Source organism: Aquarana catesbeiana, linkage group LG04 (genome assembly GCF_042186555.1).
Source record: "Aquarana catesbeiana isolate 2022-GZ linkage group LG04, ASM4218655v1, whole genome shotgun sequence".
Lineage (NCBI taxonomy): Eukaryota > Metazoa > Chordata > Amphibia > Anura > Ranidae > Aquarana > Aquarana catesbeiana.
Window position 1 is genome coordinate 249295480 of NC_133327.1, and position 19354 is coordinate 249314833.

At 40.3% G+C, this 19354-nt stretch overlaps 1 protein-coding gene across 1 annotated transcript in view; it reads right to left on the minus strand.

The window, feature by feature from the left end:
* LOC141141225 (IgGFc-binding protein-like) overlaps nt 1-19354 on the minus strand; it is a gene marked incomplete in the record, with an annotated part of 83991 nt that overhangs the window by 25468 nt on the left and 39169 nt on the right. Inside the window, 7 exon segments of the mRNA XM_073628910.1 lie at nt 2694-2902; nt 4907-5175; nt 6520-6644; nt 7801-7965; nt 8391-8632; nt 13660-13804; nt 14806-15008. Coding sequence (XP_073485011.1) covers nt 2694-2902; nt 4907-5175; nt 6520-6644; nt 7801-7965; nt 8391-8632; nt 13660-13804; nt 14806-15008 — 1358 coding nt within the window.

Consider the following 19354-nt stretch of genomic DNA (forward strand, 5'->3'; position numbering starts at 1 on the left):
CGATCATTAGCCTCTATGCTGACCATGTCTCTGTCCTTGCCTGAACTGCCCCATCTGCATGTCTGACTGACTATGTTCCTGCAAGACATCAGTCTGAACTTGCAAACAACTGCACTTTTGGAACCACAAGAACTTATTTTTTTTTCCTTTCCTTCTTTAGCCACCTGTACTTCCTAGACAATAAACATGCCATTCCTGGGGGCAGCCACTTACCAGAAGGCTAGGCTTGCTTGGCTTATAGAAACTGAAAGTGCTGTAGGTGACACTGCACTAAGCTATATTCCCTATTCACTCATATAGGGGGTGACCTTTGCAGTACATTTCTTTTGATAAAACTGGTTAATTTGTGAGAAACACAAGATACAATGGGGAGATTTAACTAATGCTGGTGGACACAGAATCTGGTGCAGCTGTGCATAGTAACCAATCAGCTTCCAACTTTTATTGTCAAAGCTTAACTGGAGAAGCTGAATAATTACTATGCACAGTTGAGCCAGTTTTAGTAAATTTCACCCAATATGTGGTACATAATCATTCCAGGCACTTAAAAAAATTTCGCAGATGTGGTATCACCATACTCAGAAGGAGTGTTTTTGAGTAATTTTGGGGATATTTGTACTGTACTGTCCTAGAATTTTAGGACCTCAAGAAATGAGATACTCAACACATCAGGACTGATCAATTTTCGAATATACAGTATATACCATTATATGTGGACTCTATAACTTTCACACAGACTAAATAATATACACTGATCTGGGTTATTTTTTACTAAAGAAATGTATCCGAATACATTTTGGACAAAATTTATTTACAAAATTTTATAACAGAAACTAAGAAAAACATATTTTTATCAAAATGTTCCATGTTTTTTAGTTTATATAGCATAAAAAAAAATACAAAGGTAGTGGTAATGAAATACCACCAAAAGCTCTATCTGTTTAAATAAAAATAATAATAATCTGGGTACAGTGTTGAATGACAGTAATTGTCATTCTAATGCCCCGTACACACGGTCGGATTTTCTGACGGAAAATGTGTGATAGGACCTTGTTGTCGGAAATTCCGACCGTGTGTGGGCTCCATCACACATTTTCCATCGGATTTTCCGACACACAAAGTTTGAGAGCAGGATATAAAATTTTCCGACAACAAAATCCGTTGTCGGAAATTCTGATCGCGTGTACACAAATCCGACGGACAAAGTGCCACGCATGCTCAGAATAAATAAAGAGATGAAAGCTATTGGCCACTGCCCCGTTTATAGTCCCGACGTACGTGTTTTACGTCACCGCGTTTAGAACGATCGGATTTTCCGACAACTTTGTGTGACCGTGTGTATGCAAGACAAGTTTGAGCCAACATCCGTCGGAAAAAAGGATTTTGTTGTTGGAATGTCCGAACAAAGTCCGACCGTGTGTACGGGGCATAAGTGTGAGAGTGCTAAAAATGTAAAAATAGCTTGAGCAGGAAGGGGGTGAAAGTGTCCAGTATTGAAATTCCTAAAGAGAATCTCTTCCTTCAGAAAAAAAGCATCAGACACAATCCAATGAGATTATCCTTGGGGCTCCTTCACTCCAGTGTGCAGCAGTAACATGTGTCACATGCATTGGTGCAATGTGGTTCCATACATTCTGGATGGCATCCCAACGCATCTTCCCAGTGCACCACAATGCACAGTAATACATTGCCATGTGTTGTGATGCATTGTACTGTCAAACATGCTGTGGGAGCAATTTTTTAGCCCGTTGGGATACATTAAGCAGCCTATGTAAGATACCAGGCTATCTTCACGCAACACAAAGTTAAAGCATGACATAATATTTGTGCAGTCTGTGCAGCTGCACAAAGGCACTCGGGGACCTAAGAGCCCTCCTGCTGTTACATAGACCTGGACATAACTCACTTCTAGCTAGCTGTGAATCAATATACAATGAAAAATGGGTACATTTATTAAGTAGTGAATTTGATATTCACCAAATCTACTCTTCAGATGTTTGTTTCTGGTCCATACATTTTAAATACAGTGATTCATTCACCTGCAGTGAATGTTTATTGAATGTCACATTCATTGCTTTATAAATATGCCTCTTGGAATTTTTCCTTGACCAGTAGTTAAATGGGGGGGGCATACATGATCTTACACATGAGGCAATTGGTACTTGGCAGTGCCATTCCAGGCTGAAGTGTAGAGCCCCATTGGCCCTTAGGATAGTAAGAATGCACTGGGATGAATAACTCACCCAGTGAGCAATGAACATTTAAACATAAAACCACATCTCACCACAACCGATCCTAGTGTGGGTGTATACATGTGAAATTCTCAGTCAAAGTACCCCTATGATTAAGCCCCAGTGGGCAGGGCAAAACATATCAGGGGGAGTGGCCCGAGGAGCAGCACTGACTGAGGCTTTTATATGTTTACATCCATACTAGGGTCGGCTATGTTGAGCAGCAGTTTGATGTTTAAATGATCTCGTACATGGGCCTTTTGGTGACTCTAGCTACCACTGTCTGTGACTATACATTTTACTAGTGGCTGCAAACATTTATTTATGGCTGTTGGTTAAACATTTTTAATCGATAGATTTATGACATATATAAATAAAATGTCTTTCATACATTTTGTAGAAAAAAAATGTTTTCAACAATATCTATTATATCAAATAATATAATCATTATATGGTACTCACATTGTAATAGTTATCATCGGAATCTCTGCATCCACATGACTTAAGTGGAACACACTGGTCACCACTAAGCACATATCCATCATCACAAACACAACCCTCCAAACATGCAGTTGGCTTATCACACATATCAGGGGCGTAGATGTTATTGCAGGTAGATGGACAAAGAGACGCACAGTCTGTGTACTTGCTATGTCTTGGACATGAGAGGGCTGCAAAGAAAAAATAAATAATTTTGCAAAAATGCACATAAATCCATATACATAACATAAAAGAATAAAAACAGGCTATTTGACTTTTAAACCTTTTTAAAACTTAAGGGTAAATCCACTACTGAGCCCTTGACTGAAACATTTATTTATGGGCATATATTTACACAATAGACTCAAGTAGAAAGATCTTAAGCTTAAGCCCACCAAATATATGATTAAATAAGCCCACCACCCTTAATCCATTGCTGAAATATCAGTTTAGGATAGAGTGACCCTATAATTCTGAAATCAGGTCAATGCACTAGTATTTTTTTTTTTTGCATTTTTTTGTTAAGGGGAATTCCTGTTTACCTTTAATTAAAATTAGATTTCAAGACACACGGGTTTTATGTTTCCAATGAACACTTAATAGTTAAACTATAAATAAACTTTTTAGCCCATTGTGATGTGTTAAGCAACCTATTTTAAGTAACATAGTGGTGGTGGTGGTGGGGGGGTTATAACCACTGTCAGAGCTGCTGTCTATGTTCCTGTTAGGAAGATTAACTCTCTCGAATTGTCTTGCTCATTATTGTCACCAGGAATAAAATTGAAAAAAAAAACTTTGACTTTCCACCGGAACAAGAATGAAGGGGGAAATTTCCAATGTAGACACTTATTTTAATTTTACTGTCTAAGAATGGATATCCCTCAAAAATGGAAATATATATTCTTTTACATCAAGTTTATTTTACAGGACAGAAAGTGTAGCAAAATCCACCTAATGAGACATAGATGGCAAAAAATAACATTTGTAACCCTCTTCTACTCTATCCAAAAAAAAAAAAAAAGTTTAGCTTTGGTTATATTTAAGGGAGATTTAACTAACTGAACTGTGATGCATGAAAACCCTAAATTCTGGAGTGAGATGGATTAATTATTTTTTGGCCATGCTGCATACTAAACTATGCCCCTATAAGTTTACAGGGTTAGTTCACCTTTTTTTTTTTTTAATGTGAACTGACTACTAAGCCCATGTGAGGACAAAGGGTGTCCGGGGTTAGTTCACATTTTTTCTGTAAAGGTGAACTAGCACTTTTAAGAAACATTAACACTTATGCCGCGTACACACGAGCGGACTTTACGGCGGACTTTGCCCGGCGGACTGGATTTCGTCGGACAATTCGATGTGTGTGGGCTCCAGCGGACTTTGTTTTCTCAAAAGTTGGACGGACTTAGATTTTAAACTTGTTTAAAATTTATCCGTTGAAATCGAGTCCGGTCGAAAAGTCCGCTCGTCTGTATGCTAGTTCGATGGACAAAAAGGCACGCTAGGGCAGCTATTGGCTACTGGCTATGAACTTCCTTGTTTTAGTCCGGTCGTACGTCATCACGTACGAATTCGACGGACTTTGGTGGATTGTGTGTAGGCAAGTCCGTTCATTCACAAAGTCCGTCGGAAAGTACGTCGAAAAATCCGCCGGGCAAAGTCCGCCGTAAAGTCCGACCGTGTGTACGCGGCATTATAGGGCGTACACACGGTCGGACTTTGTTCGGACATTCCGACAACAAAATCCTAGGATTTTTTCCGACGGATGTTGGCTCAAACTTGTCTTGCATACACATGGTCACACAAAGTTGTCGGAAAATCCGATCGTTCTAAACGCGGTGACGTAAAACACGGGGCAGTGGCCAATAGCTTTCATCTCTTTATTTATTCTGAGCATGCGTGGCACTTTGTCCGTCGGATTTGTGTACACACGATCGGAATTTCCGACAACGGATTTTGTTGTCGGAAAATTTTATCTCCTGCTCTCCAACTTTGTGTGTCGGAAAATCCGATGGAAAATGTCCGATGGAGCCCACACACGGTCGGAATTTCCTACAACATGCTCCGATCGGACATTTTCCATCGGAAAATCCGACCGTGTGTACGGGGCATAACAGTAAGTCAAACTTTGCAGTAAAATAATTGCTATTTTTTTCCTCCCTTCCTTCTACCTGCTTATTTTCTTAAGAACTTACGGCAGAATGATGGACTTCTCCACGTAATCTTTGCTCCTTGTGTTCTGCAAGCATCTACATAGGCTTGGAATATAGCACACATTGTAGAGATCATGCCATTATATATGCACATGTCATACACACAAGACTGAATAAAGAGCTGTGGATCAACTAGGTGATGACAAGGTTTGAATGTGTCTGACAGAAGTGCATTGCACTGAATATCTATAGATGGTCTCTGAGCTGCAGTACATGGTGGGCTAAGATCCAGTCTGTCATCATCCAAGCACCTGCCAAAAAAAAAAGTATTTAAAATACTAAAGAACCATCAAAATAGTATAGTATATGAGGTTAAAGGTGAGACTACTACTGTTGAATCCATAAAGCTTTGTCCTTATCTGATTATTACAATTCATTTCTAATGACATTATTTCAGCTTCCCTTCTCCACAAAACCCCATGTCAAAGGCAGCTAGCTGTACCTGTCAATGGGGTATAACTTTTAAAATGATATAGGAATTGTTTTCCAGATTTTATTGATGTGGTAGGATAGTAGTTCTCTAAGTGCCAGCTTCATCTGGATTTCTATTAGTTCTCCCTTGTTGATTTAATTATTACTTGTGGTCTGCAATAAGTCGTGTCCAGCAAACTAACCCCTGTTCCTTTATGTTTTTATTTTGTATGTACAGTAGTCAAGAGCTGTTTTCTGGCTCCTATTATTAGGGATAGCACATGTGTTTGAATCCAACCAAATAAATAAATATCATCTAAATACAAGAGTTGTGTTTATTCTTCTTTGAATCCTGAAGTGCTTTGTATTTTTAGTCCAAATCTGTGCAGTAATCCAGTGTAAAACTTTTTCTCTCTGCAGGAGTTTACTGTAATAAAGACCATTTACTTCTAATCTCTCTTTCTGACTGGTCTTCTCCCTGTCTTTCCTGTTTTCTGCACACTGCCTGTATTTGGTGGGGCCTTCTGATGTCACTGTTACTTTTACAAGATAATTCCTGTGTTTACAAAGGTATTTGGTGCACACAAAGTGGATTTATATAATATGTGGCTACTGAGGAATATACAGTATTTAAAAAAAAGTTTTTGTGTCTGGCGTTCAGTTCAGAACCTTATCCTCTTAACTCTCAACATGGCAATCTTGATTTAAAATTTAACATTTTAATTTAATTTGTGGCATTACAATTCAATATCAAAATGATTTTGAGTTATTAAATGAGATGAAATAGAATGATTTACATTCTTATTTGGACCAAACTTAATTTAGGGTAACGTGAGGAAGGTTTAAATCCTTCGTCAAGCTTAAATTGTTTACTGTGTCCCACCAGAATAATTCATTTTTTCGGATTTCCTGTCCAATTATCACTCTTTTTCTCGGACAGGAAGTGGTAGCTCCCTAAACTGGACACAGTCAGCAATAAAAACCTGAGAAAACTTCTAACTCTTCCACATTATTAAAAAAAAAAAAAAAAAGTGTATTAAGTACAATCACTACCTTAAGCACATTAAGTAAGGAAAAATATCCCCAGTTAGAAGCAGAAATTAATAAAACTTGACATAATGTTTAACCCTTCCCAACTATAACCATTTTTTTTCAATCAACTCATGTCTTAGAATTCAAATTACTTTGCATCGCTATCTTCTGTCTTCCAGCTGTTTCCAAATGCAGTTACATTATCTGCCTGAAGTAAGTTTGGCATGAGGTATTCATCGTCTTTTTGGTTGTTGAAATTTCCACACATACCACACACCTATAGAAAACAATTACATACAAATCAGCAATGTTCTTATTTTAATGGTGTGATCAGTACAACTCTATTAGACAGTAACCATGTTATATGAATATATCTAATAATAATGAAAGACAATACAATTTGGTAAACATATCCACAGTTAATGATCCTTTTAATCATATTAATTACAGACATTTATGTAGCACCAAACATTCACAGCAGCCCCTGCCCTCAAGGATCTTACAAAGTTAGGTTCCCATCTCACACACAACTGAACTGAGGATCCCAACACTGCAAGGCAGAAGGGCTAACCACTAAGCCACTAGGCTACCCACTTTTATAACATTTCAGTGATGTTTGTTTAGAGTTATAGATGAACCTACTTCTGACAATGCAACCAATTGTGTTTTTGTCAAGCCTTCTGCCAGTCAGATATCTGCAGATTTTTTGTTTGTTTGTTTAAGTGTAAAGACATTCTCCTCTCTGCTGTCCTTTGGCCCCACTACCAGTTCACTATGGCACTTCAGTTGTAATTTTTTTTCTAACTTCATGTATTCATTCTGTGCTCATCTGTGGATGGGTTTCCATGCTGTCATTCATAATTATGTTAATTACTCACTCAAGACCTCAGAAGGCCTCACTGAATTAGAATTAAACACCAATAGTGAACTAATAACTGGAACTCATAAATTTACAAAATGACTTTCCTTCATCACTTTCACACTTTCTAGAATTACCTGGGAAGGAGACCATCATAATATGCAATTTTCACTGTGCTTTATTGAAATGTGATAGGATAATAGACTTTATAATCCTAATCTGTTTTTATCTAATTACCCATCTTGTATAGTCCATGTGATGGGGTAGCAAACTTAGGAAAAAAAAATTATTTATTTGAGTGTGCAATCGGTATTAATTACATCAAACAATATTACTGGTTCTCTGGTGACAGTTTTCAGCAGTCAGATTTTTTTTCTTGCTGTCATAAATTGGTTGAGGTGTATTACAGCCTGGTGAGAAGAGGTTATGCTTTAGATGTTCTACATGTCATATATGCTCTACTGGGAAATATGGTTAATGGAGAATGTAATGTATTATTGACTATTGTCCAAAAATATATTTCTACATGTGCACTAATGTGAAGGACAAAAACAAAAATACATTGACTGCTGACCTTTCCAAAGTATGATGTAGGTAGCACGATCTCCAAGTGGTGATTACCATCAAACTTTACTATCATTCCAAAGTCAGTGGTCACCACAGTATACAGGCCCACAGTGGCAATAGAGACCCCTGCCGATTGTCCAGACCACGGTGTATAGATGAGTGTATCCCCCACCTAATTGTAAAGAAAACAGGTGACAGATAATGATACCACAGAACTTCTTGCACTGAATTCATATGCAACTAATTAAGTCCTCCTTTAATGCCATCTTGCAATTGCTTTCTTCATACTGCAGTAGCTGCAAGCAGTGTAAACAGCATTACACCAACTGTATGCATATACTGTACACCAGGGATCCTTAAACTACGGCCCTCCAGCTGTTGCAGAACTACACATCCCATGAGGCATTGTAAAACTCTGACATTCACAGACATAACTAGGCATGATGGGAATTGAAGTTCATGAACAACTGGAGGGCCGTAGTTTGAAGACCCCTGCTCTACACTATGAAACTTGCAACAAAAAAAAAATGTTAGGAAAATTTAGGCTATATGACAATCACGTGGTATTATATGAAGTCACCTTGTATTTAGTCTTACCAAAGTTCTCCTATCCCTCTGCAGTGTAATATGGATGCCATAAATGTCAATATAAACTTCTTTGAGATATGTTGCAGCTCGTTGTCCTCGGTCCTCTGTTTTGCCTTTGATAGTGAAAGGGATGATGCTTCTCTTGTCACAGACATCCACCAGAATGTAAGTACATGTTCCCATAAAAGTATGCATGACCTTATCAAATGTGTAGAAGTGCGGATCTCCAGAGACATGGCAAGCTGCAATTCCTGCAGTAAAAACAATATGGGGTATTTATAAACAACACGGTCAACAATTCACCTGACATTTGCTGAAAAATCTTCTTGATGTAGTGCCTGGGCAATATTCACCCTAATACTTATTAATCTGATTCTTTTTATTTTTAGATGCAAACATTACAACAATACAATCAAATTATCTAAACAAAATCACATAAACGAAACATAACAGGAAAAAAAAAAAGATAAAACCTCCCCCACCCCCTGCCCCTACCATATTTTTTGGTGTATAAGAAAGAAAAAGAAAAAAAAAAGAAAAAACCTATAATGCTTAAAAACACCGAAGGTGGCCACAAAATACAGCCTTCACAGGAAAAAAGAAAAACCAAAAACATACATATTTACCCATGAATACCTATAGTAAGATGGTCACCTACAATATCTGATATTACAGTATACATAATACAGATTTGTCTATACCGATGCGTGACAGCAAGTCTAATTGAATTTCCTTGATAGGTTCAAATGGTTGTTTCTGTAACACAGACAGCACCAAGTTCAAGTCCCAAGGACACATAGGTGACCTAATGGGGGGAATCAAGCAAGTTGCACCCTATATAAAGGTTCGGACCAGTGAATGGGAGACTAAAGGCCTTTGGAAGAATACTGATAGGGCCAAAACTTGACCTCTGATTGTACTCAAAGCCAATTTGATTTCCACAGCTGACTGTAGAAAAGAGAGAATTCTCCCAATCACATATTTCCGAGGATGCCATTTTTGGCTTTACACCAAGCAATATAATTCTTCCAGACCTTATGATAGATCTTCCTAGTGATAGCTTTTCTAGCATTCACTAGGGTAGACACCACTGGTCCCGAGATGCCATGGACCTTTAACACCCTGGCTTCAGTAGCCATGCCATCAAATTTAGAGACTGTAAATTGGGGTGGAATATAGGACCTTGAGACAGTAGATCAGGCTGTGGAAGTGTTCATGGCCCATCTATTGTTAGTCTCACAATCTCCGGGAACCAGGGCCTTCTGGGCCAGGCTGGTGCCACCAGAATGACTGGAACTCCCTCTCTCCGAATCCTGCGCAACAAATATGGAAGGAGAGGGATCAGAGGGAGAGCATAAACCAGGGAGTACTGGCTCCATGGAACTACCAGAGCGTCTGCTCCGATTGCCAGGGGATCTCTTGTTCGGGACACAAACTGCTGCTGTTTGTTGTTGAACCTGGATGCCAATAGGTCAACCTCTGGCCATCCCCAATGTTTGCAAATTTCCTGGAACACTCCTGGGTGTAGGGACCATTCCCCGGGCAGATTTTCTGGCAGCTGAGAAAATCTGCCTTCCAGTTCTCTACTCCCGGGATATGGACAGCTGAATCGGCACCTGTCCCTCTGCCCAGGCTAGTATGTGGTTTACCTCCTTCAGAGCTGAATGACTCCTGGTACCGCCCTGGTGGTTTACATAGGCCACTGCAGTGGCACTGTCGGACTGAGCCCTGATGGGGCAGTCCTGAAGCTCCAACATCCATGACCGTAGGACAAGTGGTACTGCCCTTAATTCCAGGATGTCGATGGACAGGATCTGTTCTGTCCTTGACCATTTGCCCTGAGCTGTGAGCCCCTCTAGAGTTGCTCCCCAGCCTGAGAGACTGGCATCTGCAGTCAGTACTCTCCATGTTAGCGTGAGGAAGGATCTTCCCTTTCGCAGGTTCTGATCCTGCAACCACCAGTTTAGGCTTAAGCCTGCCTGAGGAGATAAGAACATTGGATAATCCAGGACTTGTCCTCTCCTGTTCCAAGCCAACAAGATGTCTTGTTGTAGAGGCCTGGAATGGAACTGGGCATAGGGCACTGCCTCGAAAGAGGATACCATCCTCCCTAGAAGACTCATACAGACCCGAATGGAGGGTTGTCTGGTGCCCCTTATCTGACACACCTGATTGTTCAGGGCAATGATCCTTGCGGGAGTCAAGAATACTCTTGCTTGGACCGTATCTAGGATCAGACCTAAATACTTTAGACTTTGAGCTGGTCTCAAGGTTGACTTTTCAGTATTTATGATCTAGCCTAAGCTTTCCAAATACCGCACTGTGCATGTTATGCTCTGTTCTAGAGCCTGTAGTGAGCGATCTCTGAGCAGGAGGTCATCCAGATACCCGAGCACCAGGATCCCTTGGGCCCTTAAAAGACCCAGTACTGGTGCTAGGACCTTTGTGAATATTTGGGGAGCTGTAGCAAGCCCAAAGGGTAGAGCCACAAACTGAAAATGACGTTCCTCTACTACAAATCGCAGGAACCTCTGATGAGGCTGAAAGATAAGTATGTGTAAATACGCATCCTTTATATCGATGGAGGCTAGAAAGTCTCCCATCTGGAGTAAGGTTACTACTGAGCAGACAGACTCCATCCAAAAGGACTGGATCAGTAGATACTGGTTCAGGGATCTTAGGTCCAACTGGGCCTTGTGTCCCCGTTTGGTTTTTGAACTGTAAATAGGTTTGCATAAAACCCCATGCCCCTTTCGGGTACAGGAACCTCTGCAATCACTCCTTGATGCACCAGATGATGTAGTGCCTGAAGCAATAAGTCTCTTTTGAGAATATCTGCATTATTTTTAGGCAGATCATCCTCCTGGTTAGGCCTGTCAGGCCATCTGATCTGATTCTTTATGGACTAGCAGATACCAATTGCTGCAACAACTGATTGAATAGCTGAACTGGCCATAGAAAAGCAAGCCTTTAATAATGACTCCTATTTCTTGTCAACAGGGTCTTTCAAGCCCTGTGCGTTATCTACCGAACAAGTCAAGTTCTTTTTAAGGAAGAGACTGCTATATCTACGGCTGGCATGCTCCACTTCTTAACAAACTTTTCATCCATGGGATATAAAAGGGAAAATCTCTTAGGAGGAACAAAAATCCTGTCAGGATGTTCCTGATCAGCATACACCGCCTGTTCCAACTGAGGATGTAAGGGGAAAGCCTGTGTGGCCTGAAGAGGCCTCAGGGATCCAAAGGATCTCTAGGGATATGACTAGGTTCATCGGGAACTACTAATAACATAGGTGTGCCCTTCCCTGTAGTTTTAGTCCCACTCCTCTTTTTTGAAGACATTTACTAGCCACAAAAATAGAGTACCTGGGTGGAGTATTAACACATCTCAGAAGGGAGACCCTTTAATAGGGCTCACCAAGCCCCTATGCAACAATCCTGCTAAGCACCTTTAGCCTGCCAAGCAACACCTGGTGACTCTTGTGACCTGGGTAAGGAGAAATGAACCGCTGCAAGTGTCTGGTTCAGAGCCTGCTCTGTGTCCCACAGCTGCCTTCTGGAAGCACTGCATGCTTGGCATACACAGCTTAAATAAGCTGACTGTGAGCCGGATCATTCTGCGCATGTGCATGCGCATGCGTCCGCACGCACTTGCGAGGTCCCAGAGAATGGGCGTGGCCGTATTTGCATATGACGCGTATCTTCGTGCACCCAGATAAAGGCTACAGCGCATGTGCGGCATAGCCACATGCACCATGGCTGCCAAACAAACAAACTGCTGAGCCCAGTGGTGCTTTTGCAAATGCATGTGCACCATGGTGAACCAAGGCAAAATGGCACATTGTCATGCACCGTTATACAGGTAAAAAACAGCCAGACACAAGCAAAAAAGGTACACTTTGCAAACACCCACAACTAGCCCAAAAACTCCCCCGTATGGTCACCGCACACAGGTGCCCAGCCTCTAGCTAGCTTGACTGATTGTGACAATCACTGGGACACCCCACAATAATAATAAAGAGGTTTTACTTACCCATCCAGGAGGAGGGCAGCTTAGAAACTAAGAGCCCAATCTTCACCCTTCATGGTGGGTTCCTGTCACTTGAGGACCTTCAAGAACTTGGTACCCTTTTCATGTTTAGGGTCCACTCCCTTGGACCTGTACAGCGCCCTGCAGGAATGCCTTAGAGCAGAGCCCAATCTTCACCCTTCACGGTGGGTTCCTGTCACTTGAGGACCTTCAAGGACTGGGTACCCTTTTTATGTTTAGGGTCTACTCCCTTGGACCTATACAGCACCCTGCAGGAATGCCTTAGAGCAGTAGTGTCCAGGATTCCACTTTGCAGGGTCCAGCTGATGGAGGCCGCATTACAGGCAAAACCTTGCAGGATCTTGAGTCTTCTTTGCGAGGCTCAGGTACCATTTATCAAAGCATGTAAAGCCTGTGTCAAATGGATTTGATTTGTCAATCCCTTGATTCGTTTAAGAGACCTGGAGCTCAGAGAGCTCAAACAACCGTGCCATCCACCTTGCAGACACTGGTAAAAACTGAAGTACTTGCTGTATGGGAGGGGTTATATAGGGTTCACTTCCTGTCTAAAGACCTTTGGTCTACCAGTGTCCATTCACCTGCAGATGAAGTATAACCCAGCAGGCAATGAACATTAGCCTAACTCTGTGTCCCATAATCTATGAAAAATAAATAATTTTGTTTTATTCCTAGAATCCCCTGTGTTAGATTAAGGTATGTTCCCCAGTGTATATGCTTTATAAAAAATATGCAGCTTCTTCGTGACTGCCGGCTGCTCTCCTCCTCTCCTCCCGGCTGACGTCAGTGGGAGATTCTCAGCCTCTCCTGCTGTAGTTCTCAGATTGAGGGAGGCAGTCACGTGAGTGCCGAGCGGCGCTCTGAAAAAGGGTATGAAGCTACATGTTTTTTATAAAGCACATACACTGGGGCACATAACTTAATCTGACACAGGGGATTTTAGGAATAAGACAAAATGGCTTTACAACCACTTAAATGCTTAACTGCTCTCCACATTAAACCGTTATCGCTCAACTTGCCTTTTGATAAATGATTCTTACTTCCAACCCTGTGTTTATTGTGATCCTTTATTATTTAATCTCTGACAGATGTATGCAGGTACTGTAAAACACCAAAGCCACACAATCTCAAGATCTCATCTGACACGCACTCTCTCTCTCTCTCTCTCTCTCTCTCTCTCTCCCTCTTTTTCTTTCTCTCACTATATATTAGATAATAGAATACAAACCAGAGGAATGACAGCCTAGCACTCCATCCTCCACCTTGCATTGATCTTGTGAACCACATTGCCATTCTGTGCATGTGATGGTGTTATCGCTATTGCATGTACAGCGCTGGGTGCAGTTTTCATAAGTGAACCAACTTTCACCAAGCTGAAAGCAGAAAGAAAGCAAGTGATTATTAAAAAAAAATGTTCTTTTCCATTTTGTTTGCAGAAACACAGCAGTTTGTCAAACAGATATGCCAAATTCTGACAATTAAAAAAATTGTTCTCAGAATTCTTTACTTTTATTTTTCTGGAACCGTATTGTTACTTTTTTGACAATGCAAAACTTATCATCAGTTCTTCAGTTACATTCTAACAATTTGAAGGTATGATTGATTTTTAAGCTTAAGTAGTGGGTGAAGGAAAATGCAGGCTCACATGTACTAAGGACCTCACCAAGGCACATCATGATGGTAAGAAGAAGATACTCATTAGTTTATTTTGAAAGGATGAAAATGAAATATTACAAAGTTTCAGAGAGTTTCAGTTCCTTTTACAGGGATTCCATTACCTATTTGTTTGCCCTCCTACATCTAATTGCTGACAATTAGAAGTCAGCTAATGTAGAAGAGTAAATGGTAGCTATAGAGGTGAATCTAATGTCAATGATGCATATTCTATCTAGCCTTATTAGCACAAGTCACAGTGGTGACTGTTTTGTATATGACTTAACATTTTTCCAGGGATTGAGTGACTAATCAACAATTACCTTCATGTCTTATCGATAATTACTTTTACACTAGCTAAGACATAAAAATTAAACACTATTAGTTATACTTAACATTCAGTTCTGCTGTTTGGACTCAACGATAACATGGACTAAGAAGCCTGGGAGCTAAACTTGAGTTTGCTGTTATTTTTTTCTTATATATTTATACTGTAATAAGTTATAGGCCAGAAAACTAGAGAAACAGCTTTTCTAAAATGGGAGCAAAATGGGCAATTTTTTGCAAAAATTAAACATTTTTTGATATACAACAAAATAGGAAGAAAACAAAGAGCAAATTAACCATTTTAATTCTTTTTTTTTTATTCTTTTGTAAAAAAAAAGTGTCTAAGTTGTCACATGTACAAGAGTGTCATATAAAGGGTTGAAAAATACTTTACCTGGTAAGAGTTGTTATGTTCATCGGTGCAGCCACATTCACTCTGTGGGACACATTTGTCTCCACTGAGGACATAGCTGTCATTACAGAAACAGCCTTCTACTGACTCAGACTTGCATGGTGCTACCGCAAAACTGTTGAAGCAAGTGGATGGACATGTGGTACCACAACTCTTATAATAACTCCTCGCAGGACATGAAATAGCTGAAAGTTTAGAAATGACTTGTGAGATATTTACACTTTTGAAAAAAACAATGCAACATTCATATTTAAGGATAAATTGCAGATGAGCAGTGCACTGTGCCAGTTGGGAGAAATTAGGTTTCTACTGGTGCAAGATTTCATTTATGAGTATTATATAACCCCAATCAAATCTTGTATTCATCTTACAATGAAGACAAATGGTAACACCACAGTGTACAGCAATAAGCAAGCAACAGTTTTGAGCATCCCAGCTCTTTTTCATGCTTCAACAGTAGAGGCTTGAGAAAGAGCAGGAGCACTCAAAACTGTTGTGATGATATTACAAGCAAATCGTTGGTATCACATCCCATCTATTTGGTATATTGCAATGTTTCTTAACCCCAGTCCTTAAATACCCCCAACAGGTCATATTTTCTGAATTTCCCTCAGGTGAAACAGCTGTGGTAATTACTAAGGCAGTAAAACTGATGATCAAATCACCTGTGCAAAATAATGGAAAGCCTGAAAACATGACCTGTTGGGGGTACTTGAGGACTGGAGTTGAGAAACATTGGTATATTGCAACAGCGAATGTGAAGCTGTCCTAATGTATACACCTTTCATTGAAGCATTTGCCACCTGTTATGTGCAGCTCACTCATTTGCCTTCTAGAACCATAATCTGTGCTCCCTTTACAGAGATGACATGCCCACAATATTATGAATTTTTTTAACATCTTTTACTACAAAGGCCATTCATAAGAACTCAGTTCAATAGCAATACAACAATACAGGTTTTACACAACACGATAGGCTAAAACTGTTTAAAGCATTTTTCTCCACTATTACAATATTGCAGATTTCCTTAAAGAATTTCAAAATGTGCAGCATTGCCATTGCTAGATCAAGGAATGTTCACAACTATCATACAAAATTAGACTCAAAGTACACCCCTTCAATCAACGCATACAGGGGCTTATGTTTACACCATACGTGGCATCCCACTGTGCTTGTCACTGATACATATACAAGTCGGTTTCTAGCCAAGCAAAGCCTTAAAGTGGTTGTAAACCCTTACATAAAACCAGTGAAATGTCTTGCCTCAGGTGATACACAGAGATGAAACACATCCTACTACATAAGTTGTACCTGCTTATCTGCAGTCATATGGCCTGTACAGCCCTCTAAAACACACAGAGTTTACACAGAATCTGTCAGCATCTCTCAGCAGCACAAAACAGGGGGTAGAGGGTTGCAATTCACACACGCTGCACAGGTAAGAAAGATTAACTCTGAGCCCTGATTAGAGGGAAGGGGCACACTCCCCTCCTTATACTACAGGGAGAATAAGCACAACTGTGACTGTCAATCACAGGCTGTGTTCTGGAGCTCCCTTCTCCTGTCTCTTTATTCTTCTAGTGTCAGGGAAAATCACACTCAGAGCTTGGGATAGAGACAGATTGCATGTCTCAGGTTTACACCCACTTTAAGTAGCTACTCTAAATAAAATACCAAAAACATGTTTTTTTTTAATTCTTGCCCCCGTCAAAGGGCAAGAATTCATGCATACTCTAAAAGGCATTTCTTCCAAAGCCATATAATGCATAATAGTAATGGGTAACCCTGACTTAAAGTAGTATTAAATCTTAATTTTCTTTTCAAAATAGCAAATATGTTATACTTACCTGCTCTGTGCAGTGGTTTTGCACAGAGTAGCTCCGATCCTCTTCTTTTCAAGTCCCCCAATGGTGCTCCTGGCTCCTCCTCCTCAAGCAGCACCCCCAAAGAAAGCCGGTTGCCCTGGGGGCAGCACTGAGTGCTCACTCCTAAGCTGCTGCTCTATTCATCCATAAGACACAAAGAGCCATAGCCCCCCCTCCTCACTCTCTCCTCATTGGCTCACTGGCTGTGATTGACAGCAGTGGGAGCCATTGAGCTCCCGCTGCTGTCTTGGCCAATGGGGAGAGTCCTGGGACAATCAAAGCTATCATGAACATGGCTGGATCAGAGAGAGCTCAGGCAAGGATTAGGGGGCTGCACACAGAAGGTTTTTTTACCTTCATGCAGGGCTTTTTTTCTCAGAGAATAGGTGCAGGTACCCAAGTCACCCCTTGTCTCCACCCCCTAACCACTTGCAAGCACCATCCATGATCCATGCAGCCAGCCATGATAGAACCCTCCATCAAAAAAAGATACCCTCAACAACAATAGACCCCCAACAGCAAAATACCCCCAGTATAAATAGATCCACCCCAGCAACAATAGACCCCCCCGCCAGTAACAATAGATCTCCCAGCAGCCAGCATCAATAGACCTTCCAGTAGCAAGCAACGATAGACCCTCTCCCTCAGCAGTAAATTCCTACCAACAACATAAGACCCACCAGCAACAATAGATCCCTCACCAGCAATGATAGACCCCAGCAACAATAGATCCCTAAGTAGCCAGCAACAATAGACCTCCCAGAAGACTTCACCATCCTTTGCTATTACATACATTCAGTGTTGGAGATGCCAGAACTGCATGAAGGTAGAAAAACCTTCAGCCTTTGAAACCACTTTAACCATTCATGTTTACTAATACAGATCTTCAATATATTCATGAGGTTATGAAACATTTGCCTTTCACCAGATGAGTCTCATACAGTATTATATTAGTTTAGCAGAGTGACATGAATAAACTGATGATAACTAAATGCTGCGTTTTCCAAAATGGTCAGTAGGTTATACACAAATGTCTGGGAATATGGCACAGCCATTCTCAGGTTATCCAATTTATTCTGTCGTGTTTGAGATACCTTATTTATGGTCATCTGGAACGCAGGTGGATCGCTAACCAGCAATTCCTATACAATATATGCTGAACCTTGTTTTCTTTGATGTAAGTGCAATACAACCTGTAATACGGGTCAATTAAATCTGGTGAGTGCATTGTGTGTCTGCATGCGGGTGGAGAGTAACCTTTCCTATACACACTGAGGACGTGTGGGATTTATACATGGAGTTTGGGATTTGTATGTATTTTTTATAATTCAAATGAAGATTTATTTGTTTATTCACTATGGTGATTTATGATATGTAATTTATGATATAAGAGAATGGTTTCTTTGTTTCTTTTCACATTTTAGGTGTTTTTTACACTTTACAATACGCAGCTCTTAATTGTAGTTTATTCGTTTTTTGATCATTGATTTGCGTGGGTTTGGAACCTATTGGCTGCTATATTTTCTTTTAATGTTTTAGGCAACGTTAGCCCTTGTTCTTGTGCTTAGTGTTTTTTGTGCGATTTTGATCCATAAGGACAGAATAAAGTGATACTCCTGCAATGGCTGTGATGTACTCCCTGTTTTTCTGATAATATGCAATTATGCACAGAGTGGAATTCTTGAGCACATGCTGAGCCACCGTTGATTACTAATAGCACATGTTACCCGATCACATTTTTATGTTATACACCAATGTCACCACACATTATATGCAATGTCTTCCTTCTGATCTAAAATAAAAAGCATAAGCTTATTTGGAGGGTTCCACAAAGTTTCTCCATTATGTCCTGAAAATGTAAAATGTATATATAACTACAGGCAAAGAAGCCAATGAGAGTGATACAAGCTAAGTAGCACAAGAAAGCCATCCCAAATCAAAGATATACTGTATACAGCAATCCGATCTTGTCCAGATAACATTGCCCTAATATGTACAATAATTCAGGTGCCTATGTTGGGATGTTTTAAACTAGATTTTGGGATGGAAGGATTTTTGAGAAAGATTGATGCAATTTTTGCTACAGGGCATGATACTTATGGGCTTTAAAGCTTATTTATAAATACCTACAGTGGGGACAGAAAATATTAGACCCCCTTCAATTTTTCACTCTTTGTTATATTGCAGCCATTTGCTAAAATAATTTAAGTTCATTTTTCTTCCTCATTAATCTACACACAGCACCCCATATTGACAGAAAAACACAGAATTGTTGACATTTTTGCAGATTTATTAAAAAAGAAAAACTGAAATATCACATGGTCCTAAGTATTCAGACCCTTTGCTCAGTATTTAGTAGAAGCACACTTTTGATCTAATACAGCCATGAGTCTTTTTGGGAAAGAAGCAACAAGTTTTTCACACCTGGATTTGGGGATCCTCTGCCATTCCTCCTTGCAGATCCTCTCCAATTCTGTCAGATTGGATGGTAAACGTTGGTGGACAGCCATTTTTAGGTCTCTCCAGAGATGCTCAATTGGGTTTAAGTCAGGGCTCTGGCTGGGGCATTCAAGAACAGTCACAGAGTTGTTGTGAAGCCACTCCTTTGTTGTTTTAGCTGTGTGCTTAGGGTCATTGTCTTATTGGAAGGTAAACCTTCGGCCCA